The sequence below is a fragment of the Melanerpes formicivorus genome, unplaced genomic scaffold (genome assembly GCF_026170545.1).
Source record: "Melanerpes formicivorus ecotype bairdi unplaced genomic scaffold, bMelFor1.0.p_v2 SCAF_105, whole genome shotgun sequence".
Classification (NCBI taxonomy): domain Eukaryota; kingdom Metazoa; phylum Chordata; class Aves; order Piciformes; family Picidae; genus Melanerpes; species Melanerpes formicivorus.
The window spans coordinates 1,503,542-1,525,086 of NW_027142457.1; the positions used below are offsets into that span (position 1 = coordinate 1,503,542).

At 46.8% G+C, this 21,545-nt stretch overlaps 1 protein-coding gene across 5 annotated transcripts; it reads left to right on the plus strand.

Annotated features, from left to right (window-relative positions):
- Positions 1–272: 272 nt before the first annotated feature.
- Positions 273–17,847, plus strand: TGS1 (trimethylguanosine synthase 1). Of its 5 annotated transcripts, none has more exons than XM_068166750.1 (13): positions 273–429; positions 1,230–1,294; positions 1,929–2,101; positions 2,455–3,280; positions 3,699–3,816; positions 4,587–4,673; positions 6,177–6,351; positions 6,912–7,266; positions 8,103–8,276; positions 9,429–9,572; positions 10,095–10,311; positions 11,705–11,783; positions 17,543–17,847. In XM_068166750.1, the coding sequence occupies exons 1-13, from the start codon at positions 332–334 to the stop codon at positions 17,657–17,659; spliced, it is 2,628 nt and encodes an 875-aa protein (XP_068022851.1). In that variant the 5' UTR covers positions 273–331; the 3' UTR covers positions 17,660–17,847. The 5 variants fall into 5 exon arrangements, with proteins under 5 accessions (XP_068022851.1, XP_068022852.1, XP_068022853.1 ...); XM_068166751.1 differs by lacking the exon at positions 17,543–17,847 and adding an exon at positions 16,051–17,529; XM_068166755.1 differs by lacking the exon at positions 273–429 and adding an exon at positions 472–490.
- The last annotated feature ends 3,698 nt before the right edge of the window (positions 17,848–21,545 follow it).

Sequence of the window (21,545 nt, forward strand, 5' to 3'; positions counted from 1 at the left end):
CTAGCACAAAATGTAGTTGGAAACTAAGACGCTGCTTCTAATTCACTAAGCCTCTCTGCGGCTGGAGAGCAGAGCAGGCTGCTCAAAGCTGAGCCGACAGCTGAAACGCAGAGGCGGCTCCTTGAGGGAACATCTCGCAGCCGCCACCGCGTCCGGCGCCACCCTCAGGCACTTCGCCTGGGCTGGTCTGGAGGCGGCCCCTGGGCAGCAGCCGGGCGGGCTCAGAGGCGGGCTCAGAGGCGGGCTCGGCGCGCTCGGCAGTTCCGGCGGAAGGAAGCGGCGGAGTGGTTCCGCGGCAGAGTGGTTCCGCGGCGTGGGTCCCCCGGCAGCGATGGTGCAGGACTCGGGGGGACAGCTGGTGGCGGAGCTGCTGCTGCGGGCGGGGGAGACCCGCGGCATCCTCTGCCTCTGCACCCGAGCCTTCGTCGAGTGAGTAGCGGCCTCGGCACCGGGCGCGGCCGGGAGCGGTGCGGGAAGGGCCGTGGCGGCGGTGAGCAGGAGATGCGCTAACGGGTGTCTGTAGGTTGATTACCAAGCGATGCCATTTATAGGGGGAAGGGAGTCCAAACGTCGGTTCCTGCCGGTGCCCGGCTGGAGCAGCGGCTGTGCGGAGCTTACCCCGCAGCGGTCCTGATCTTCCGCGGCCAGATCACCCCCGTCCTGCTCTCCCTTCCCCTAAGGGGCATGGCGGGACCTGGAACCTCCCCGGGCCGGGGAGGAGGAGCGGAGTTCTCAGCGAGGGATGGGCAGGCGGAGAGATGCTGCTCACGGGCTGTCGGATGCGTGATTTAGAAGAGGTAGTGGCCGGTACCGGAGCTTTGGGTGTTTAACACAGTCGGTGTTTAGCCGAGGTGCCTGCAGAGGTCAGGTGCCCTCAGCCTTGGGTGGGGGCTGGAATGTTTGCACTTTTGGACTGAAGACGCTAAATTCCACCCACTTAAAACAGCACCTCAGTGCCACCCCTTTCATAGTATTCTTTGTTCCGGGTGTTTAGAATCACTCAGCAGCCTTCCCAGGCTGGAAGGAACTTCAAGAGATCATCTGCGGGGAAAGGGAGCCTAGGTGAAGCTATTTATCATCCTGTCCAGTTGCATCTTGAAACCTCCAGTGATGGAACCTCTACCATGTTCCTGGGGAGGTTGTTCCACTGAATGATTGCATTTAGTGTACAAATACTAATAATTAACTGTAATGAAGGCTTGTGTCAATCTGTCTCTTCTGTTTTGCAGAGATCGAAAATTATATAAGCTGGGCTTAAAAGGATTTTATGTCAAAGATGACAACTACAGTACAGGTGAGGTAATAAAATGCACTGTGCAATATGATGTTATACTTAAAAGTGAGGTATGTGTGGTTATTTAAGGTACAGTCGTAGAATGAGTAAGGTTGGAAAAGACCTCAGAAATGATCAAGTCCAACCTATCACCCAGCACCTCATGACTAACTGAACCATGGCTTCGAGTGCCACGTCTCCAGTCTTTATTGCTGAGCCTCACACAGAGTATTGACAATCCCTTCAGCCAGTCTGGGTCAGGAGTCCCATCTGTATCCCCTCTCATTTTCTTGCCCACTGTAGCCTACTTGCTGGGGGGGAGGGGAAACCAGAAAGTTGAGGCTGTGCACGCACTCCTCAGCAATAGTCAAAATACCAGTGTGTTATCCACACTGTTTTAGTCCCAGATCCAAAACACAGGACCATGTGAGTTGATATGAGGAAAGTTAACTCCATACCAGCCACATCCCCTGCAGTGTTTTGCCTGTTAGATTCTGGGTCCTAGTAGTAGCTGTGTGGGAAATAGGATGCTTATGCTGAAAACTAGAAATGAGAAATGAAGCTTAAGAAGCACTTCTGCTAAATTTTGCAGGCCATGCTGTTGCCCTGAGGTATCAGGACCAGATTAGATTCACTTAATACAATTTGTTGATAGGGGAGGATCAAGGATCTGAGGAGGAGAACCGTTGTCCCAATGTAACGTTGAAGGTGGATGCTAATCGTGCTCCTGATTTGGAAGAAGCTGAACTAGACTCAGAGGCTGAGCTTATGAAGAGTATGGGATTGCCTCTTCAGTTTGGTGGGCAGTCAGCCCACAGGGACTTTGTGGTAAAACTTTATTTCTTTGATTTATTCTGCTTACTTTGTGGTTCCAGATGCAGCACCATGTCTGCTCCTCAGTTCTTTTTGAGGCTGCAGCTCATAGAAGTGTATCTGAGCTGCTTCCTCCTGTGCTTGTAACCACATGCAGCACATTTCCTCAGAAATGTCAGCCAAGGTTATGCAGCAGGGCTCTGTCAAACTCATTAAATCCTGCAGCCTTTTGTGGGGTAGAAGCTAACAGCATGGTTGAAGTGGGAGAGAAGGCTACAACGGGAACAGAAATGTGCTTGAGGACAGGACAAGAAAAGGCTACTTCTATGCTGTGGACTTAAAAAGTGTGGTTTTCCATTATATTTTAGGCAACAGAAACCTGTAGAAAGAGAAGCAACATGAAGATTATGAAAAAGAAAATGAAGAAGAAAAAACAGTTACAGCAAAAACCTGAGGGTGAAATGCATCAGGAGTGCCTGGATCAGGCTTGTGGTCATACCCCATCCCTTTCTGGTGAGAAGAGCAGCAAAGCTCAGGTTGTAAGTGAAGGGAATTGTGAAGGTTCAGAAAGTCTTGCAAGTGAGACTTTATCCAGTGAACTTAAAGAATCATGGGAGAAATACTGGAGTGAGTATGGAAAGGGCCTTCTTTGGCAAAGCTGGCTGGAGAAGCATCAAGAGCTCTCATTGTCTGAGGGCACCACAGCCTCTGAGCCTTGGAATAGTCCAGACACCAAGGAAGAGTGGGAGCAGCATTACAGTGAACTGTACTGGTATTACTGGGAACAATTTCAGTACTGGACAAGCCAGGGATGGACTACTGAGAGTGCACATGGTGACAGCCTGGAAGCAAATGGGATTACCCAGGAGATGGCTCTTGTGGGAAAAACTGACTTGGTTATTAGCCCAGGGGCTGAACACAGTGAAGTGCTGGGCTTAGAGCTATCTTCTTCTAACAGCAGAAGTGAGGAAACAGTCCCTTCAAGTGTGGAGCCCAGCAGTGAAATCGTCTCTGGGATTTGTAATTTAACTCTGAATTTGGAGGAAGCAGAGCAGAGCAGTGCAGCTCTACCAGAAGCCCACCAAGGTCCTCAGGAGTGTGGTTCATCTGACAGTGAAAGCCAGAAGGAGCCCTGTGATGGAGGAGCCAGGAAAAGGAGTGCATCTTGTGAAGACAAAAGTGTTAACCAGTCAGGTAATACAAAGCCAGCTAAAACTGATTCTACCAGAAATTGTTTAGGTGGTTATGTATAAGACACAAGGACAGGTCTGCATTGTGCTATGTTACACAAGTCAATCAAGGATGTTGAGGAATGATTGCATCCTTGATGCCTTTTTCTTCCCTCTGCTTCTCTGGGTGGTTTCTCTCCTCTCTAACCTGTGTGTTGAATATGTTCTTCACACTATATATTAACTGCAGTGTGCCTAATGCTGGTACTGATCTGTTGCCTTTCAAACAAAGACAGGTAGAGGTAGGTGTGTTTGGTACTTGTGCCTTATTTGTCAGGTTCAGGTATGTATGACAGCCTGACTGTAGCTGCAGATGCATTTTGTGGACAGAGGGAGGGCTATTTTAAGTAAAAGGAAAATAAGATCTCATCTACCTTTTTTAGGTTCACAGGGGTCCTGTGGCTCAGATTCACATGGCAAAGAACAACTGCTGCATCATGACCGAGATGAAGATGAGGATGAAGAGCCTCCTGAATACAGACAGGTCAAAGTCAAGAGAAGGCAAGTCAGGAAATTTAGCTGAGCTTTTTTCCTGAAGGTCTAGAAGCCTCTTTGATTGAAATTGTGAGGTGAAACTTCAGTACCAAACCACATCGTCTTTCATCACTGCTTATCACTTTACCTGGCAACAAGCTGTGGATGCTTCTTATCTTTTTTCACTTTGTGCAAACAAGGTGTAGCCTCTGGGATGGAATTGTTATCTGCTAATCATGTAGCTTTGATTCTGTTCTAATACTTTGCTGCCGCCATGGCATTAATGATAGAGACTACTGTAGATAACATAGAATCAACTAGGCTGGAAAAGACCTCAGAGATCATCAAGTCCAACCTATCACCTAATACCTGACACCTCATGACAACAAAATCATGGCTTCAAGTGCCATGGCCAGTGCTTTTTTGAACACCTCCAGGGATGGTGACTCCCTGAGCAGCTCATTCCACTGGCCAATTATTCTTTCTGTGGAGAAGTTTCTCCTCACCTTGAGCCTAAACTTCCCTGGTGCAGCTTGAGGCTGTGTCCTCTAAATATGAGAGGTGATGAAGGTAATTTGGAAATAGGATGAACAAAATCTTCCATCAGATGCATGGAGGACTTTGATATTAAATGCTTTAAGAGGTCCTTCTGCCTTGTTTGGTTTCAGCAGTGTGTGGAAGAACTTACTAAAGCCCACAATGAAATGTTTTCAGTGCATGAGTTTCTTAGTGATGCGTCTGTAAAATGAGAGAAGTTTATACAGTAAGTAACTTTGTCATCTGCATTTTTTTCCCAGCCATGAACTGGATGTGGATGAGAACCCAGTGGAAGATCCTGAGGAAACCTGCTCTATTTTGGGTTTCAAGTGTGGCACAGGACAAAAGTAATTTCCTACAAAGACTTTGGGTTTTCCTTGTGGCAAGTCAGCTCCCTTGTTACTCTTCAGATAGGCCTTTCATCTCCTTCCCATTTTGTTAAAACTTTGGGATATGTTCCCCAAATTTGCCTTCTGAGTAAAACTGTCATCCTTTGGCTAGAGGGAGATGAGTTACAGAGAGTTAACAAAAGAAGTGCTTTGAATGAGAAGCTTAACTCCTAGGGGACATGCAGCTGGGTAAATGTGAAATGCCTGGTCACCTACTTCAGTTTGGGTGCAAAGGCTCTGGCAATGAGTGGTCCTCTCAGCTTGGAGTCCTGTGAGCTTGGATCATAATTATTTCATATTGGAATGAGGCTGCTGGACACTTGTAAAATGTTGCCATGCTAATGAAGTGTTGCCAGGGTGCTGACCAGTGAGGTTTCATGTTTGGTGGTACAACCTAAAGATATGGTAGTCAGGGCTGTAGAATTAACATCACAGGGCACAGGTGGGCTACATGTTAGGTCTAGTGCTTCAGCAAGGTGTGTGTATATATATATATATATATATATATATACATATATATATATATATATATATATATATATATATATATATAGGTGTGTAGCTGGTTTGGAGGTTCTTTATAGCCACCAAAATTTTGTTTGTATTATACTAACCAAGATATTTTTGTCCCTTCCTGTTTTTCAGGGAAATTATTTCCACCTGAAGTAATACACTTATTAGGGGGGAAAAAAGCCCACTTCTAAAAACCTAAACTCTTTCAAATGAAAAAATATTTCAAAGTTTTCAGCTACACCCAGTGACACATTTTAAGAGTGGAGCAAATGTCTCATAAACAAATAGCATTGTCTAGATAGAGTAGAACTAACCAGGTTGGAAAAGACCACAGAGATCATCAAGTCCAACCTATCACCCAACACCATCTGATCAACTAAACCATGGCACCAAGTGCCTCATCCAGTCTCCTCTTAAACACTTCCAGTGATGGTGACTCCACCACCTCCCTGGGCAGCACATTCCAATAGCCAATCTCTCTTTCTGTGACTAATTTCTTCCTAACATCCAGCCTAAACCTCGCCTGGTGCAGCTTGAGACTGTGTCCTCTTGTTCTGGTGCTGGTTGCCTGGGAGAAGAGACCAGCCCCGACCTGGCTACAACCTCCCTTCAGGTAGTTGTAGACACCAATAAGGTCTCCTCTGAGCCTCCTCCAGGTTTAGCAACCCCAGCTCCCTCAGCCTCTCCTCACAGGGCTGTGCTCCAAACCCCTCCCCAGCTTTGTTGCCCTTCTCTGGACACCTTCCAGCAACTCAACCTCCTTCCTAAACTGAGGGGCCCAGAACTGGACACAGGACTCAAGGTGTGGCCTAACCAGTGCTGAGTACAGTGGTAGAATTACTTCCCTGCTCCTGCTGGCCAAAACATCAGCATTCACGTTAAAGCTTCCAAAGTAGGAATCAACCAGGTACCTTTAATTGATCTCTTTGTTTGTTTGTTTTATTTCAGGTATGGTGGAATTCCAGCTTTCAGCCACCGAAGTGTGCAGTACTTGGAGAAGAAGGCAAAACTCAAGTCCAAGTTCCTGGATATGCGTAAGCCGAGGAGGAGCAAAAACACACACATCTTCTTCACAGAGGAGTCTGAAATGTCCTGCAGCAAGAAACCTAAAACTTTGAAGAAGGTAGGGCTAAATGTTAGTGTTTGCTGTAATTCATGGATTTGATGGATCCTTGTTGTTGGACTGTGGTGGATCTATTAAGAGGAATGTGAGCTTAATGGTGATGCTGTGTGAAAGTCATTCTTAACATCATTTTTTCAGAGGGGTGGGAGGTGGGGGGTTAAAGTTATTAAAAGTATCCTGATTTTAAATTGCATGTGCTGGAATTTCATCAGTGGGAGAAAAATGTTTGTGGAGGTTAATTCATTTCAAGTAACTTCATGTTCCTGGGAATTTCATAGAATCATAGAATGGCCTAGCTTGGAAGGGACCTTAGAGACCATCTACTCCAACCTCCCTGCCATGGGCAGGGACATGTCTCAGCTAGACTCAGCTCCTCAAGGTCTCCACCAGCCTGGCCTTGAACAGCCTCAGGGAGGAGGCATCCACAACCTCCCTGGGCAACCTATTGCAGTCTCACCACCGTCATGCTGAAGAACTTCCTAAGATCCATATATAAGGTACCCTGGCAATTTGCTGGTTAACAGCACCATCTAATCACCTGTGATATTTGACAACTGCAGGTGGAAAACTTCCTAAAGCTGGTTAATAAACTTGAGGAGAAAACCACATCCCAGACAGCATCTCCAGAGGATAAAGCAAAAGCATCATCCTCCAGCAGCGACTCAGAGGACCAGGAAAGTGTTACTGCTGCCCAGACCGTGACACTGAACACTCAAAACCAAAAGCCACCTTCTTCCAGTGCAGTCTTCACAGAAACTGGGGGCAGTCACCTTGAAGAGGAAGCACAGACCATGGCAGTGAGCGGCTCTGATGATGAGCAGGGTGTGGGGAAGCAGGAGAAGAGCTGTGGGAGGCAGCTGCTCGCTCTGGATATTCCTGACTACCTACGGGCAGAGACAGAGGACATCAGCCAAGGTATATCAGTTTCCTACAAACTGGGAATTAATTGGCAGCAGATTTAATGCTGCCTTCCCAAAGTACAGCACTGGGTGTGGTCTTTATTTATTCAGGTTATTCAAAGAGACTTGTTAGCTCCAAGGGGGAATGAGGCTGGTTGAGAGCTGAGGTAGTGAAAGTAACTTGTTCTTGAAGCACCAGAATCCTAGATCTTTAATATTTAAACTATTTCCCTGTAGATAAACAGCCATTGTTGATCCTAGATGTGATCAAACAGGTCTCAGATTTGCACCTCTTTTTTTCCCCTGCAAGGATGAGGATGGTTAACTTCAGGTAGATGCAGGTTTAGAGTTCCAGGATGCACATTGGTGAGCTTGGGGAAGCACGTAGTGCTAAAATGTTCCTGGGGGAAAATATGAACTTTTCTATTTAAACAAAGAAACCAGGATTATTCAGGTTTCTACATACAGTTTAGTCCTTCCTACAGCAGTTAATTTGTTGGATTTCTACTGCAAAGCTCTTGCCTAGATTGGTTCTTACTCCTTATTAAATTGGTCTTCAACCCTCTCATTTGCTCACTGTGCAGAGATTACTGCCATCAGTTGAAGGTGATGGTTTGGCTACTAAGGCTCTTAAACAATGGGTGAAGTGTTAGGATTTTTAGGAGTCTGACACTCTTCCCTTGAAATACAGGGTGCTCTTTTTTCTCTTAGCCCACTATTCTGCTGCATGATGTTACAAACAGTAATAAAGGACACTTAGCTGTGTGGGTGAACATGAGCCTCTTACATCTTAATTCTCACCGTTCCTAGCCTGCAAGAGCAGTGATTGTGAACTTTTGTAGTGTCTTCCAGCTGTAGATGAAAAAGTTCCTGCAAAGAAGAAAGAGAAAAGGAGGAGAAGAAAGAAAAAGAATGGGCTGGGAGCTATCCCTGCTGAGATTGCTGCTGATCCAGAGCTGGCCAAGTACTGGGCACAACGCTACCGACTGTTCTCCCGCTTCGATGAGGGAATTAAACTAGACAGAGGTGTGTTGAGTGCAGAGAGTGCTGGCTTGGAGGTATAAGATTTATCCAAACCATGGCCCTTCTCCCAGTTTATTACTAATTTGCTTATAAAAGGAGCATTACTGAGTGTGTGTTTGCATCTCTGGATAAATTCCATCCCCCAGCAGGCAGGCAAACAAGTCTTCGACTTCAGTAGAGGCTCTAGCCTGGGCCACCCCTGCCTGCATGAATCAGATGTTTGCTGAAGGTACTTTGCCCACATCATGCTTGGTTAGGGCTTTTTCAGAAAATCAAGGACACTTTCTATATCTTATTAACTAATTTTGGGAAACTTCCAATTATGCTGATGGCTCTAGAATCACAGAATGGCTTCGGTTGGAAAGGACCTCAGAGGTCATCTACTCCAACCTCCTCCCCATGGGCAGGGACACCTCTCAACTAGACTCTGGCTGCACAAGGCCTCATCCAACCTGGCCTTGAGCACCCCCAGGAAGGAGACAACCACAAATTCCCTGAGCAGCATATTCTAGAGTCTCACCACCCTCATACTGAAGAACTTCTTCCTAGGATCCAGTCTAAATCCTAAATCTACTCTCCCTCAGTTTTGTTCCCTGTTATTCTGACTTTCATCAGACACATTTGCATGGAAACCATTTCCAAATCACACATTTATAAGTAAAGGAGGAATTAGGATTACTAATTCTTCTTAGTATCTTGGGTTTGTTTGTTTTGTAAGCCTTTCACTTCTAATCATCTCCCACCCAAGTACATAAGATGATTTGTCAGACCAGCCATCACTGTAAAGAAAATAACCTGTTGGGCATATTCCTGCTTTTATTTGTTAAAGGGCATGATCCTGCTTTTCAGAGCTGTCCCAGTGGACTTGTCCTTGATAAGGCAGAATCCTCAGCACCAAACTCAACAAAGCATTTATTGAGATTCAGGCATATCTGTTTGCTTCAGTGAGACTTTGTTTGCTTAGCAAATCACTGGACAGACCAGAGTTTATCGTCTTCAAAGCCTGCGCTTCCTGGTCAAACGCGTAAGCCGAAACTGCTGGGATTAGTGCTAAACCTACAACTGGAGGAGGGGGAGCTGGTTGTTTGTTTTTAATTTCAATGACTTTGAAATGAGAGGTGGAAAAAAAAAACCCTCCTTCTTTTGCCTTTGCAGAGGGTTGGTTTTCTGTAACCCCTGAGAAGATAGCTGAGCATATTGCTGTCCGTGTCAGTCGCTCGTTCAACTGCGATGTCATAGTGGATGCGTTCTGTGGGGTTGGAGGAAATGCCATTCAGTTTGCCTTGACCTCCAAAAGAGGTAAGCAGGTGGTGTACACAGCACAGTATTTTGTTTCTTCAGTCTTTATTTCTGTTTTCCCTAAAGATTTTGTTCAGGCACTGGAATAGGTTGTCCAGGGCAGTGGTGGAGTCATTGTACCTGGAGGCGTTCAAGAAATGCATGGCCAGGGCACTTTGGGACAGGGTTTAATGGCCCTGGTGGTGTTGGGTTGATGGTTGGACTTGGTGATCTTAGAGGTCTTGTCCAACCAAAATGATTGCTATGATTTTAACAACTAAACTTTCCCAGCCTTGACTGCATGGCGTCCCTTGGTGATTCTGCTCATGGTGGAACCTCTGCTCTTGGAGCTCCTTCCCATCTGAGGAGCTGTAGCTTCATGTCTACCGTGACCAACAAAGCTGAAGTAGTCACCACACAAAAAGAAATTAGAGATCCAACTCTACACTCTGCAGAAGAACACCTTCCTGAAACCTCCCTGTGGTGGTGGGGTGGCACTGTCAGCTCCCATCCCCCCTGCAGTTTGCTCTCTCTGCCCTGCAGTGATCGCCATTGACATCGATCCCGAGAAGCTCAGCCTGGCGCGCAACAACGCGGAGGTGTACGGCGTGGCAGACCAGATAGAGTTTGTGTGTGGAGACTTCATGCTGCTGGCTGCTGACCTGCAGGCAGATGTTGTGTTCCTCAGCCCTCCCTGGGGAGGGCCTGACTATGCCACTGCTGAAATCTTCGATATCCAGACCATGATTTGCCCAGATGGATATCCTTTCCAAGTGACACCTTGTCAGTTTGGGTCAGGTGTTTTCCTCTCTTCCTTCTTCTCTTGACATGGGCTTTGTGTGTCCAGGTGGCTGACAGAAGGGCAATGAGGCTGGTGAGAGGTCTCCAGCACAAGCCCTATGAGGAGAGGCTGAGGGAGCTGGGGTTGTTTAGCCTGGAGAAGAGGAGGCTCAGGGGAGACCTTACTGCTCTCTACAACTACCTGAAGGGAAGTTGTAGCCAGGAGGGGGTTGGTCTCTTCTCCCAGGCAACCAGCACCAAAACAAGAGGACACAGTCTCAAGCTGCACCAGGGGAAGTTTAGGCTTGAGGTGAGGAGAAAGTTCTTCCCAGAAAGCGTAATTGGCCATTGGGATGTGCTGCCCAGGGAGGTGGTGGAGTCACCATCCCTGGAGGTGTTCAAGAGGGGATTGGATGTGGCACTTGGTGCCATGGTTTAGTTGTCAGGAGGTGTTAGATATTAGGTAATAGGTTGGACTTGATGATCTCTGAGGTCTTTTCCATCCTGGCTGGTTCTATGAGAGGATGATAACAGCCAGCAGCTGAAGTGCCAGATGTGTGCCACATTTATTAGACCTTTTCCCCTAACTTCAGCTCTATGGCTTTGACCACCTAAAATTAAATACTTGTATTAGATTGGGGGAGAAAATGAAGGTCATAGAGACTTATTCTTCAAAAGTAACAAATCCTTTAGAGAATTGTTATAGCTTCTTAATTTAAATCATCAGTTCAGCAGTTTTAACACCTTTTATTACATTAAAATACCTTGAAGTAATTAAACAGCCAAGGGTTATGTGTTTATGGGTAATAATTAATTATGTGGGTTAGTTACACTTGATTTTAACCTGGAGGCTTGGCTTGCTGGGGGTTTGTTCTACTTTCTAGGGCAGTAATGGTGAAATAGAGTTTCTGCATTTAGACAATAGTAATTTCTGCATTTCAGGAGAGAAGTGGGCTGCAAGAAAGCTGGGGAGGGACAGGTTACATGCGCTTGTGGTGGTGGGATGAGAGGGAAAGGATGATTGAAGCTTGAGGAAGGGTGATTTAGACTGGAGATTAGGAAGAAATTCTTTCCAGTGAGGGTGGTGAGACACTGGAACGTGTAGCCCAGGGAGGTAGTGGATGGCCCCCCCCTGGAGGTGTTCAAGGCCAGGCTGGATGAGGCTTTGAGCAACCTGGGCTGGTGGGAGGTGTCCCTGCCCATGGCAGGGTGGGTTAGAACTAGGTGATCTTCAAGGTCCCTTCCAACCCAAACCATTCTATGAGCTATAATTTACTTGCATGATAACTGAATTTGGGACATATTTCCAAAATGACTCAATATAAAGCTACTTCCTCCCCATTCTTGTTTGTTTTTCCTTTACTGGCTTCTACATTTGAAATTTTCAGGCTCTCCAAGAAGATCACCAACAACATTGTGTATTTTCTACCTCGGAATGCTGACATTGACCAGGTGTGTTACTGGATACGGGTTGGGTAACTACAAGGAGCTCAGCTCCCTATTATAAGCACAAACTTAAGATCATTATGTCTGTGTATCAGTGCAAGTTTGCTTGTCTGACAGTGGATCTCAAGCAGAAATGGATCTAAGTGCCCAGCAGTGAGGAAACAACCTTACAATAAAAACAGTGTTTGATTTTTAGTTAAGGTGGTGCAGATTTAGTGGAAAATAGGTGCTTCATTTTACAGTCATACACCTAATACAGAATATGCACCCTGCTGCTGGACTGGAAGCAGTTGGTAGCTGGTCTTGACCTAGCTTAGAATGGAATAGAATAGAGAATTAACCAGGTTGGCAAATACCTTCAAGATCATCAAGTCCAACCTATCACCCAACACCATCTAATCAACTAAACCATGGCACCAAGTGCCTCATCCAGTCTCCTTTTAAACACTTCCAGTGATTGGTGACTCCACCACCTCCCTGGGCAGCACATTCCAATGGCAAATCACTCTTGCTGTGAAGAACTCCTTCCTAACATCCAGCCTAAACCTCCCCTGGTGCAGCTTGAGACTGTGTCCTCTTGTTCTGTTGGTGGTTGCCTGGGAGAAGAGACCAACCCCCACCTGGCTACAACCTCCCTTCAGGTAGTTGTAGACAGCAATAAGGTCTCCTCTGAGCTGTGTCAGAGGACTCAGTGTTTATTGCCTTGTTGGTAGGAAAGACATCAAACCTTGTATTGCCTTGTTGGTAGGCAAGACATCCAGGCAGCCAGCACCAGAACAAGAGGACACAGTCTCAGGCTGCGCCAGGGAAGGTTCAGGCTGGAGGTCAGGAGGAAGTTTTACACAAAGAGAGTGATTGCCCATTGGAAGGGGCTGACTGGGGAGGTGGTGGAATCACCATCACTGGAGGTGTTCAGGAGAAGACTTGACAGGGTGCTTGGTTGCATGGGTTAGTTGATTAGGTGGTGTTGGATGATAGGTTGGATGCGATGATCTTGAAGGTCTCTTCCAACCTGGTCTATTCTATTCTATTCTATTCTATTCTATTCTATTCTATTCTATTCTATTCTATTCTATTCTATTCTATTCTATTCTACCTTGTATTACCTTGTTGGTAGGCAAGACATCCAACCTTGTTCCACATGATTTTATTTCAAACCCAGTTCTTACCATGTCTCCAAACACAGCCTTTTAGTACTCTGTGTTGAGTTACTCCTAGAGAGACAGCTGGAGTTCTTTGACTTCCCCTACAAACGTTGCTGACTTTAGGTGCAAAAGGAACTTCAGTACTTCTGCCTCGAGAGGGAGCAGCGAGCCAGTGGAACATGCTTGATGCAGCTACAAGAAATGTGAAACATTTCCCTCAATAGCATCAATTTTCCTTGTTTACAAGGATGTACTTGTTAGCAAAGTTTGTCGTGGGTGTAGGTTGAATCAGTCTTGCCAGATATGTTATTTCTAGCTGTGGAGTAATCAGGGATTATTGTATGTGTGCATGCACATGGATTAAAAAGAAGTGTATTGGTTTATTAATAGACTCACTGAATTGTTGAGGCTGGAAAAGACCTTAAGATCATGAGGGCCAACCATTAACCTAACACTGCCAAGTCACCACTAAACCATGTCCCTCAGCATCACATCTACATGACTGTTAAATCCCTTCAGGGATGATGTTTCAACCACTTCCCTGGGCAGCCTGTTCCAGGGCTTGACAACCCTTTCAGGGAGTAATTTTTTCCTAACACCTAACCTAAACCTTCCCTGGCACAACTTGAGGGCCATTTCCTCTTCTCCTGTCACTTGTTCCTTGTGAGAAGAGACTGACCCCACCTTGCTCAAATCTGTTTTCAGGGTGTTGTAGAGAGCCAGGTGATCACTCCTCAGCCCCCTGAGAGCTTTTTGACATTGTGTAAAGAATGCCCTTGCCTTTTTTTAAAGTGGGTTGATTTTTGTTCTCCTCTTGCCTATAGGTTAGCTGAGGGGGGAGGGTTCCTCCTTTTGCTAGGCTTCTATAAAGCAAAATGAGTCACAGTGTCCTTGTGTGATGCCTCCTAAGCCAAACAGCTCATATTTTTCATGCCCTAGCACAGTTTCTCGGAGGAGGGAAAAAATGGTCATAGAGCTTTTTACCCACAGTAACCTATGTTGGAGGCTGGGACAGATAAGAAGTCACTTTACCAAAGAAGTTTCAGTATGATAAAGAAACCCCTGCAAGGCCAGCAGGAAAACCTTCCAGACTAAAAATACACTTGAAAGAAAACAAAGCAAGGTGGCATCTTAAGCAACTCATGCTCCTGAAGTAACCTTCCATGTTTGTTTCCCTTCAGTTGTGGACACCTTATTCCTGGAAGTGTTTAAAACCAGGCTGGATGAGGTTCTAAGCAGCCTGCTCGAGTGGGAGGTGTCCCTGCCCATGGCAGGGGGGCTGGAACTGCATGATCTTCAAGGTCCCTTCCAACTCAAGCCATTCTGTGGTTTATTTTCTCATGTCTCCTCTTTAAACTTGAGACCAAACTTGCTGGCTACTTTTTTGATGCTTTGTGGCTGTAGCTGTGGGCATCAGCAGTGCCTGAAATGAAGGATGAAGGATCAGGTGAGAGGGATGCAGGGAGGTGTTAGCTGAAGCTGCATCCTTTGCCTCTGCCTGGGGAGGCAGAACTGCCCCACACAGCGAAGGCAGCGTTCTCTGCCACCCTCAGTTGGGACTAAAGAGCAGACTGGGATAAGGAGAGCTGCCAACAGGGAGTCGTATTTGCACAGCAAAATGCAAAACAAACAGCTTTTGGACTGGTCCAGTTAAAAAAAATGAAGCAGCCTTTCATCCTCAGCCTTGCAGTTCACTGCAGGAGCAGGAGGTGGTGTTGGTACTTCTGAGAAGAGGTGAGCGCTTTTGTTTTCCTCCAAGCATCGTTCCTTAATCTGCTGTTATTTTTAGAGGGCCTCCCTCTGCCAAGCTGGCACCTTTCTGCAGCTTGGTGTGTGGCAGTTTCCCTCCTTACTCTGTCAGGGTTGACTGAGCCCTTCTGAGCAAAACTTGGCAGCTCCTCTGTCGTTACATTTGCAGCCTCCAGCAGTTTACAAATAGGCATCGTCACAGAGGATTTGTGTTCCCCTTCCCTGTGTGTGGGGGGAGTTGAGGAGCATGTGGTGCTGGGTTTGTCCTTGAAGGGCACACATCTTTGTGCTCAGCAGGCTTTTTTTTGTCACTGTGGGGTTTATCAAATACTTCTAGTAGTCGTTAGAAATTAGTCCTGGTTATCCCAGAGGCAGCACTTAGAGGCTTAACGCGGAGGATGTAACTTCTGGGGTGGCCTTTGGGGCCATCACCTCTCAGCAGAGGTGTTGTGTTACTGAGGAAGCATTTTGCTTTCCTTGGCCTTAGAACCATAGAATCAGTCAGGGTTCGAAGGGACCACAAGGATCATCCAGTTCCAGCCCCCCTGCCATGGGCAGGGACACCTCACACTAGATCAGGCTGCCCAGAGCCTCATCCAGCCTGGGCTTAAACACCTCCAGGAATGGGGCCTCAACCACCTCCCTGGACAACACATTCCAGGGCTTCACCACTCTCATGGTGAAGAACTTCCTCCTCAAGTCCAGCCTGAATCTCCCCACCTCCAGCTTCATTCCATTCCCCCTAGCCCTATCACTTCCTGAGATCCTGAGAAGTCCCTCCCCAGCCTTCTTGTAGGCCCCCTTCAGATACTGGAAGGCCACAATTAGGCCTTGGAAGAGAAGTATTTAGCAAACACTTGGGTTTAATCATCCTTAGATATCCTAGTGACAGAAATGTGCCCTGAAAGTGGAGGACATAACTCCCAAGACAGTAATTTCACTATTCTTCTCTTAAGCTGACTAATCCAATTCACATTTTGGGATACTTCAACAATTCACTGGCTAAAAAGTGCAAAGCCTTTAACACTTTATTAGGGTTTTTTTTTTTGGTGGGGACATTCCAGCTTTTGTTCATGACCAAATTAAAAGGACAAACTTAATGTCTTCCTGGGGGGTGGGGGCGGGTAAAATGGATCACCCCACGATGTCAACTGCTTTTAGGCTTTCAAGTAAGAAAAGACAAGTTGTAAAATGAGCATTCCTGATCACTTGCCAGTTTCAGAGTCTTGTGCTATTTATAAGTCAGCCAGCTTCTGCTTTTTTACTTAAGTGGCAGGTTCCTCTTTGACAAGAACATGGAGATTTCCCCCCTCCCCCCCCCCGGTTACCATTAAAGTGAAGGCTGAAGAAACCACTCACCCTTTTCTTTTTCTCTGCAGAAAGTAAAACAAGTTAAAAAGAAGAGGAGGGGGAAAAAAACAAAACTGAGAAGCTTGATTTAGATAAGTGTGGCAATTTTCTGGGCAAGTCAATAAAGGTTCAAAGTATAATTTAGATTAATCTGCTATTTCCTCTTGATAGCAGCCTGGGTTTTTACTCACAGTAAGATAGAGGAAGTTCAGCAAGTTTATATTTAAACCTGCTCTACAGAGACAAGTCTCAGAGGAGTTCAGAGCAGTTAATAATGCAGTTTGAACTTCAAGTTTTAGCTGCTAACAGCACAGATCTAAAGATCAGTTCAAACCTGCAGCAGGTTTGTAGCCATTGATCACTTGGCCTTGGAAGTTTCCCTGCGTAGGGAACTGTAGGAATTGGGCTCTTGCAGCAGGCAGGAAAACAGCAGAATGGAGCAAAACTGGCTGTGGAGCAGGCACCACCATTGCAGCACAGGCCCTCAGAGGACATGATAAGGGTGGGAAAAGCAGTCAGGACTCAATTTTGGTGATGCTCTGTCCCTTCTGTCTGGTGAGAAATCAGCAGCCTGTATGGCTGCTGTCCCTCAGAGGGATCCTGCTAGGAAGAGGAGAGGAAAGAGTATTGCATGCTCCAGTCCAAAATGCAAAGTCCACTACAAAAGGCTGTCTGTCTGTAATCATTAAGCATTACAGGTGTGCTCTTGGCTCACCAGCAGAGCATGAACGGTGAGCTTCTCACCCCAGTGACTGTAAACACAAGAGCTGTGCCCAGCACTGCCTGACAGGCTCTCCCACTGTCAGCACTGCCCAGCTCCAGTGCACACAAGGGCTGCTGCTTTTAGTTTAGCAGCAACAAAACATTGTACCTGTATTCTGGGAGAGTCTTCCCTGCCTGTTTGAGGTTTGGGGGTTGTTTCTATTTGGGTTAGAATGGTTTTGGTTGGAGAAGACCTTTCAGATCAAGTCCACCCATTAACCCAGCACTGCCAGGTCACCACTAAACCATGTCCCTCAGCACCACAGCTACACAGCTTTTAAATCCCTCCAGGGATGGGAGCTCCACCACCTCTCTGGGCACCTGTTCCAGGGCTCAACAACCTTTTCAGGGAAGAAAATTTTCCTTGTGTCCAACCTAAACCTCCCCTGGCACAACTTGAGGCTGTTTCCTCTTGCCTAAACACTTGTTGCTTGAGACCAACCCCAACCTGATTTCAGCCTGCTTTCAGGGAGTTGTAAAGAGCAATAAGGTCTCCCCTCAGTCTCCTTTTCTCCAGGGTAAACACACCCAGTTCCCTCAGCCTCTTCTCACAAGACTCGTGCTCCAGCCCCTTGACCCCTCTGAGTAAAAGGAGACACTCCAAGAGGAGCAGCCACATTAGGTGACAAGGGATATTGTCACTAGTATTAACTGAGCCACAGATGTTATTCTAGGTGATACTTGATGTGTACAGAAGGTTTGGGGTTTGCCTCTTTTCCTGTGTGTCGATTGATTTGCTCTTTGTTCTTTGTTTTTCAGGTGGCTTCCTTAGCAGGCCCAGGAGGGAAAGTTGAAATAGAACAAAATTTTCTCAACAACAAACTGAAGACAATAACAGCTTATTTTGGTGATCTAATAAGGCATGACACCTCCTGAACCTAGTGTGGATTCTTCCCAACTCAGCCTTCCTGAATGCTGCTTTGTTTAAGCTCCCAGCTTAAACCAGCTGGCTGGTCAAAAAATGACTTAAGAGACACTTTCCACTTCTAATTCCTGGGGTTTTACAAACAAACAAACAAACAAAATTCTCTTTGTTGTTGCTGTCAATAAATGTTTTATACTCATTTGGACAAAATTCTAAGTGGAGAATAGCTGCCAGGTTCAAGTCCACCCAGCTGAAGGAGAGTTCAGGGTTTCTTCACAACTCTCCTGTGTGCTGCTGCTTTACTTACTCTGGTTGAGAGTATTCTGAGGGTCAACAAGAATAGCTTGAAAGCTGCTGTGTGTCAAGAACTGCTCTCTGCTTGAGAAACAAAAGCATCTGAACATCAGGTGGAACTAGAAGGTCAGCTACACTACCAGAGGTCAACTGCAGTTCATCTCTTTGGCTCCACTCTCACTGGGAAGCCTTTTCAGCTTTTCTTTGTGTGATGTAGTGAGGTGAGAGTTGGCCTCTTCTCCCAAGAAACAAGTGGTAGGGCAAGAGGAAATGGCCTCAAGTTGCACCAGGGGAGGTTTAGGTTGGTTATTAGGAAAAATTTCTTCATGGAAGGGATTGTCAAGCTGTGGAATAGGCTGCCCAGGGCAGTGGTGGAGCCCACATCCCTGGATGGATTTAAAAGCCACACAGATGTGGAGCTGAGGGACATGGCTTAGTGGTGGATTTGGCAGTGCTGGGTGAGCAGTTGGACTTGATCTCAAAGGTCTCTTCCAACTGAAACAATTCTGATTCTATGAAGGTCCACACATTTCTCACAGCTCCTTGCAGCTGGACAGCTCTCTCTTCATGGTAGGAGAGTTGTTGTGCCCCTCAGCCCTGTTAGTGTTATGGTAAAAAATCATCATTCCATGAAGTTTCAATGTGTAGGTTCTAGAAAATCTTCCCCAAGTGTAGTGGTTCTGAAATAACATCTGGGTCTGCATGTGCAGCTCAGGGGTTATATAAACAAATTCATGTTACACCACAGTGACTGTGGTAACATTTAAAAGAGGGAAAGCTCATAAATAGCAGAAGGAAAAAAATGACTTGCTGTAACTCATTGAACAGATCAGTAGAAAATTGGATCATTTTCACTTGGTTTACTCTCTCTCTGCTTTCATTTGCCTCACACTCAACTGTTTGCTTTCAATGTCCTCTCACTTGCAAAGCTCCCCACCTCCAAATAATCCTCACACACAGTGTGAGCTAATCCAGTGTTCATAGAATCATAATAAGGCTGGAAAAGGCCTCAAAGATTATCAAGCCCAACCTGTTGCCCAACACCTCCTGACTAACTAAACCATGGCAGCAAGTGCCACATCCAATCCTCTCTTGAACACCTCCAGGGATGGTGACTCCTCCACCTCCCTGGGCAGCACATTCCAGTGGCCAGTTACTCTTTCTGGGAAGAACTTTCTCACCTCCAGCCTAAACCTCCCCTGGCACAGCTTGAGACTGTGTCTTCTTCTGTTGCTGGTTGCCTGGGAGCAGAGACCAACCCCCACCTCTCTACAGCCTCCCTTCAGGGAGTTGGAGAGAGCAAGAAGGTCTCCCCTGAGCCTCCTCTTCTCCAGGCTAAACAACCCCAGCTCCCTCAGCCTCTCCTCACAGGGCTGTGCTCCAAACCCCTCCCCAGCCTCATTGCCCTTCTCTGGACACGTTCAAGAGTCTCAATGTCCTTAAATTGAGGGGCCCTGGACTGGACACTAGTACAGGCTTTCCAATGTGGGTATCTCTGTAGTCCTGCACTGGAATACCTTGGTGCAGTCCAGAGTGCTGTAAAAAAGTTGGTTTTCAGTGACAGGGAAGCTATAGATTTCTGTATGAAAAGAGCAGACGTAGTTTTGGAAGTGTGGTGCAGTGGTGAAGGACTGAGGGTGCTTGAACCAGGCTTGAAATAGAATCATAAAATGGTCTGGACTAGAAGGCACCTCCAAAGTTCATCTGCAGTAAGCAGGCATGTCCTCAACTGGATCAGGTTGATTGATTCAGAGTCTCTCCTGTTTCAGCTGTCAGATGGTGAAGCTGTCAAGAGGTCCAGCCTGCTTCTCTTCTCCAGGCTGGACAACTCCAGCTGTCTTAGCCTGTCCTCACAGCAGAGGGCTTCCTGCTCTCAGATCTATTTTGTGGCCACCTCTCTACCTGTTCCAACAGGTTCATGTTCTGGATTTCTGGTTTCTCAAACTACTGAAATAAAAACCCTACTGGTGGAGGCAGCCTGGGTTTGATGACAGCACACAGATCCTTCCTGGAGCTCTCTGTGGCTCAACTCATCCCCAGAGCTTTAGCACTGCATGAACATGAGTAAAGAGGCTCTCGGGGTGCCTGTGGTGTGTTGGCAGAAATGAAATACCTTTCCCTTTTAGCCTGAACATGTGGTCAAAGAAACACAGATTCACAGAATGGTGGAAGTTGGAAAGGACCTCTGGAGATCATCTAGTCCAACCTACCTGCTAGAGCAAGGGTCACCTAGAGCAGGTTGCAAGAGAATAGGCATCAGAGAGGATGTTCCTCTGCATAGTTACTGCAGATCAATGCAGGTTGAATAAACACATTAATCATATCAGTGCAGCACTACCTGGAGCTCTGGGGGTTCTTCACACTGTCACAGTGTCAGACACAGTGATGGTGACAGTGTCAAGAGCTTTTGTGAAAGGTGGTATTATGATCTGACAGCAAACCCCATCCTAAGGTATTCATTAACTTGTTCCAGGCACCGGGACAGCCTGTGATTATGTCAAACAGGGGAGCAAAGGATGCTCTGCTTTCCCAGCCTGAGAGTCTGCCTGGGAAGATTAAACACAGACAGCTTCACCCCAGAAAATCCCAAACTGGCTGAGAATCACCCCTGGAGGGGCACTGCCCATGCCAAACATTTGTGCCAGCGCAAGAATGAGTTCCAGTGGGTGCGAGTTGCAGCTGGGCTTACCCAAGGGGGTCCACTGGACCTTACAACATTTGAATGCTCCCAGCAGATGCAATGTTATCTGCAGCTCAGGCTCAGACCTGTTCTTCTGGAACGTGACTGTCCCCAAAAGCAGAAGCTGGAGTTCCCCAGGAAACAGCTGTGTGGGGAACCCCCGGGTGGCAGCTCCTGCTGTGGGAGAAACCACACTCCAGGAAGTGCTTTTAGTGCTGGGTTTGACACTGGCAAGCTCAGTTCTCCCAAGAGAAGTGAGTCTCATGGGGGCTCTTCACCTAATACAGAAATTACCAGCCAGGGTGTTCGTTAACCCTGCTTAGAACTGCTAGAAGAGCTGCTCTCTCAGGTCTGAGGACAGCCTTACTGATGATGCAGTGAAGAGAAGGATGTTCTTGTACAAGCAAGAGCTCCTGATGGCCCAGGGATCACAGAACCACGGAATCACCAAGGTTGGAAGAGACCTCAAAGATCATCGAGTCCAACCTGTCACCACAGACCTCATGACTAAACCATGGCACCAAGTGCCACATCCAATCCCCTCTTGAACACCGCCAGGGATGGTGACTCCACCACCTCCCTGGGCAGCACATTCCAATGGCAAATGACTCTCTCAGTGAAGAACTTTCTCCTCACCTCCAGCCTAAACCTCCCCTGGCACAGCTTGAGACTGTGTCCTCTTGTTCTGGTGCTGGTTGCCTGGGAGAAGAGACCAACCCCCTTCTGGCTACAACCTCCCTTCAGGCAGTTGTAGACAGCAAGAAGGTTTCCCCTGAGCCTCATCTTCTCCAGGCTAAGCAACCCCAGCTCCCTCAGCCTCTCTTCACAGGGCTGTGCTCCAGACCCCTCCCCAGCTTTGTTGCCCTTCTCTGGACACATTCAAGAGTCTCAATGTCCTTCTTAAACTGAGGGGCCCAGAACTG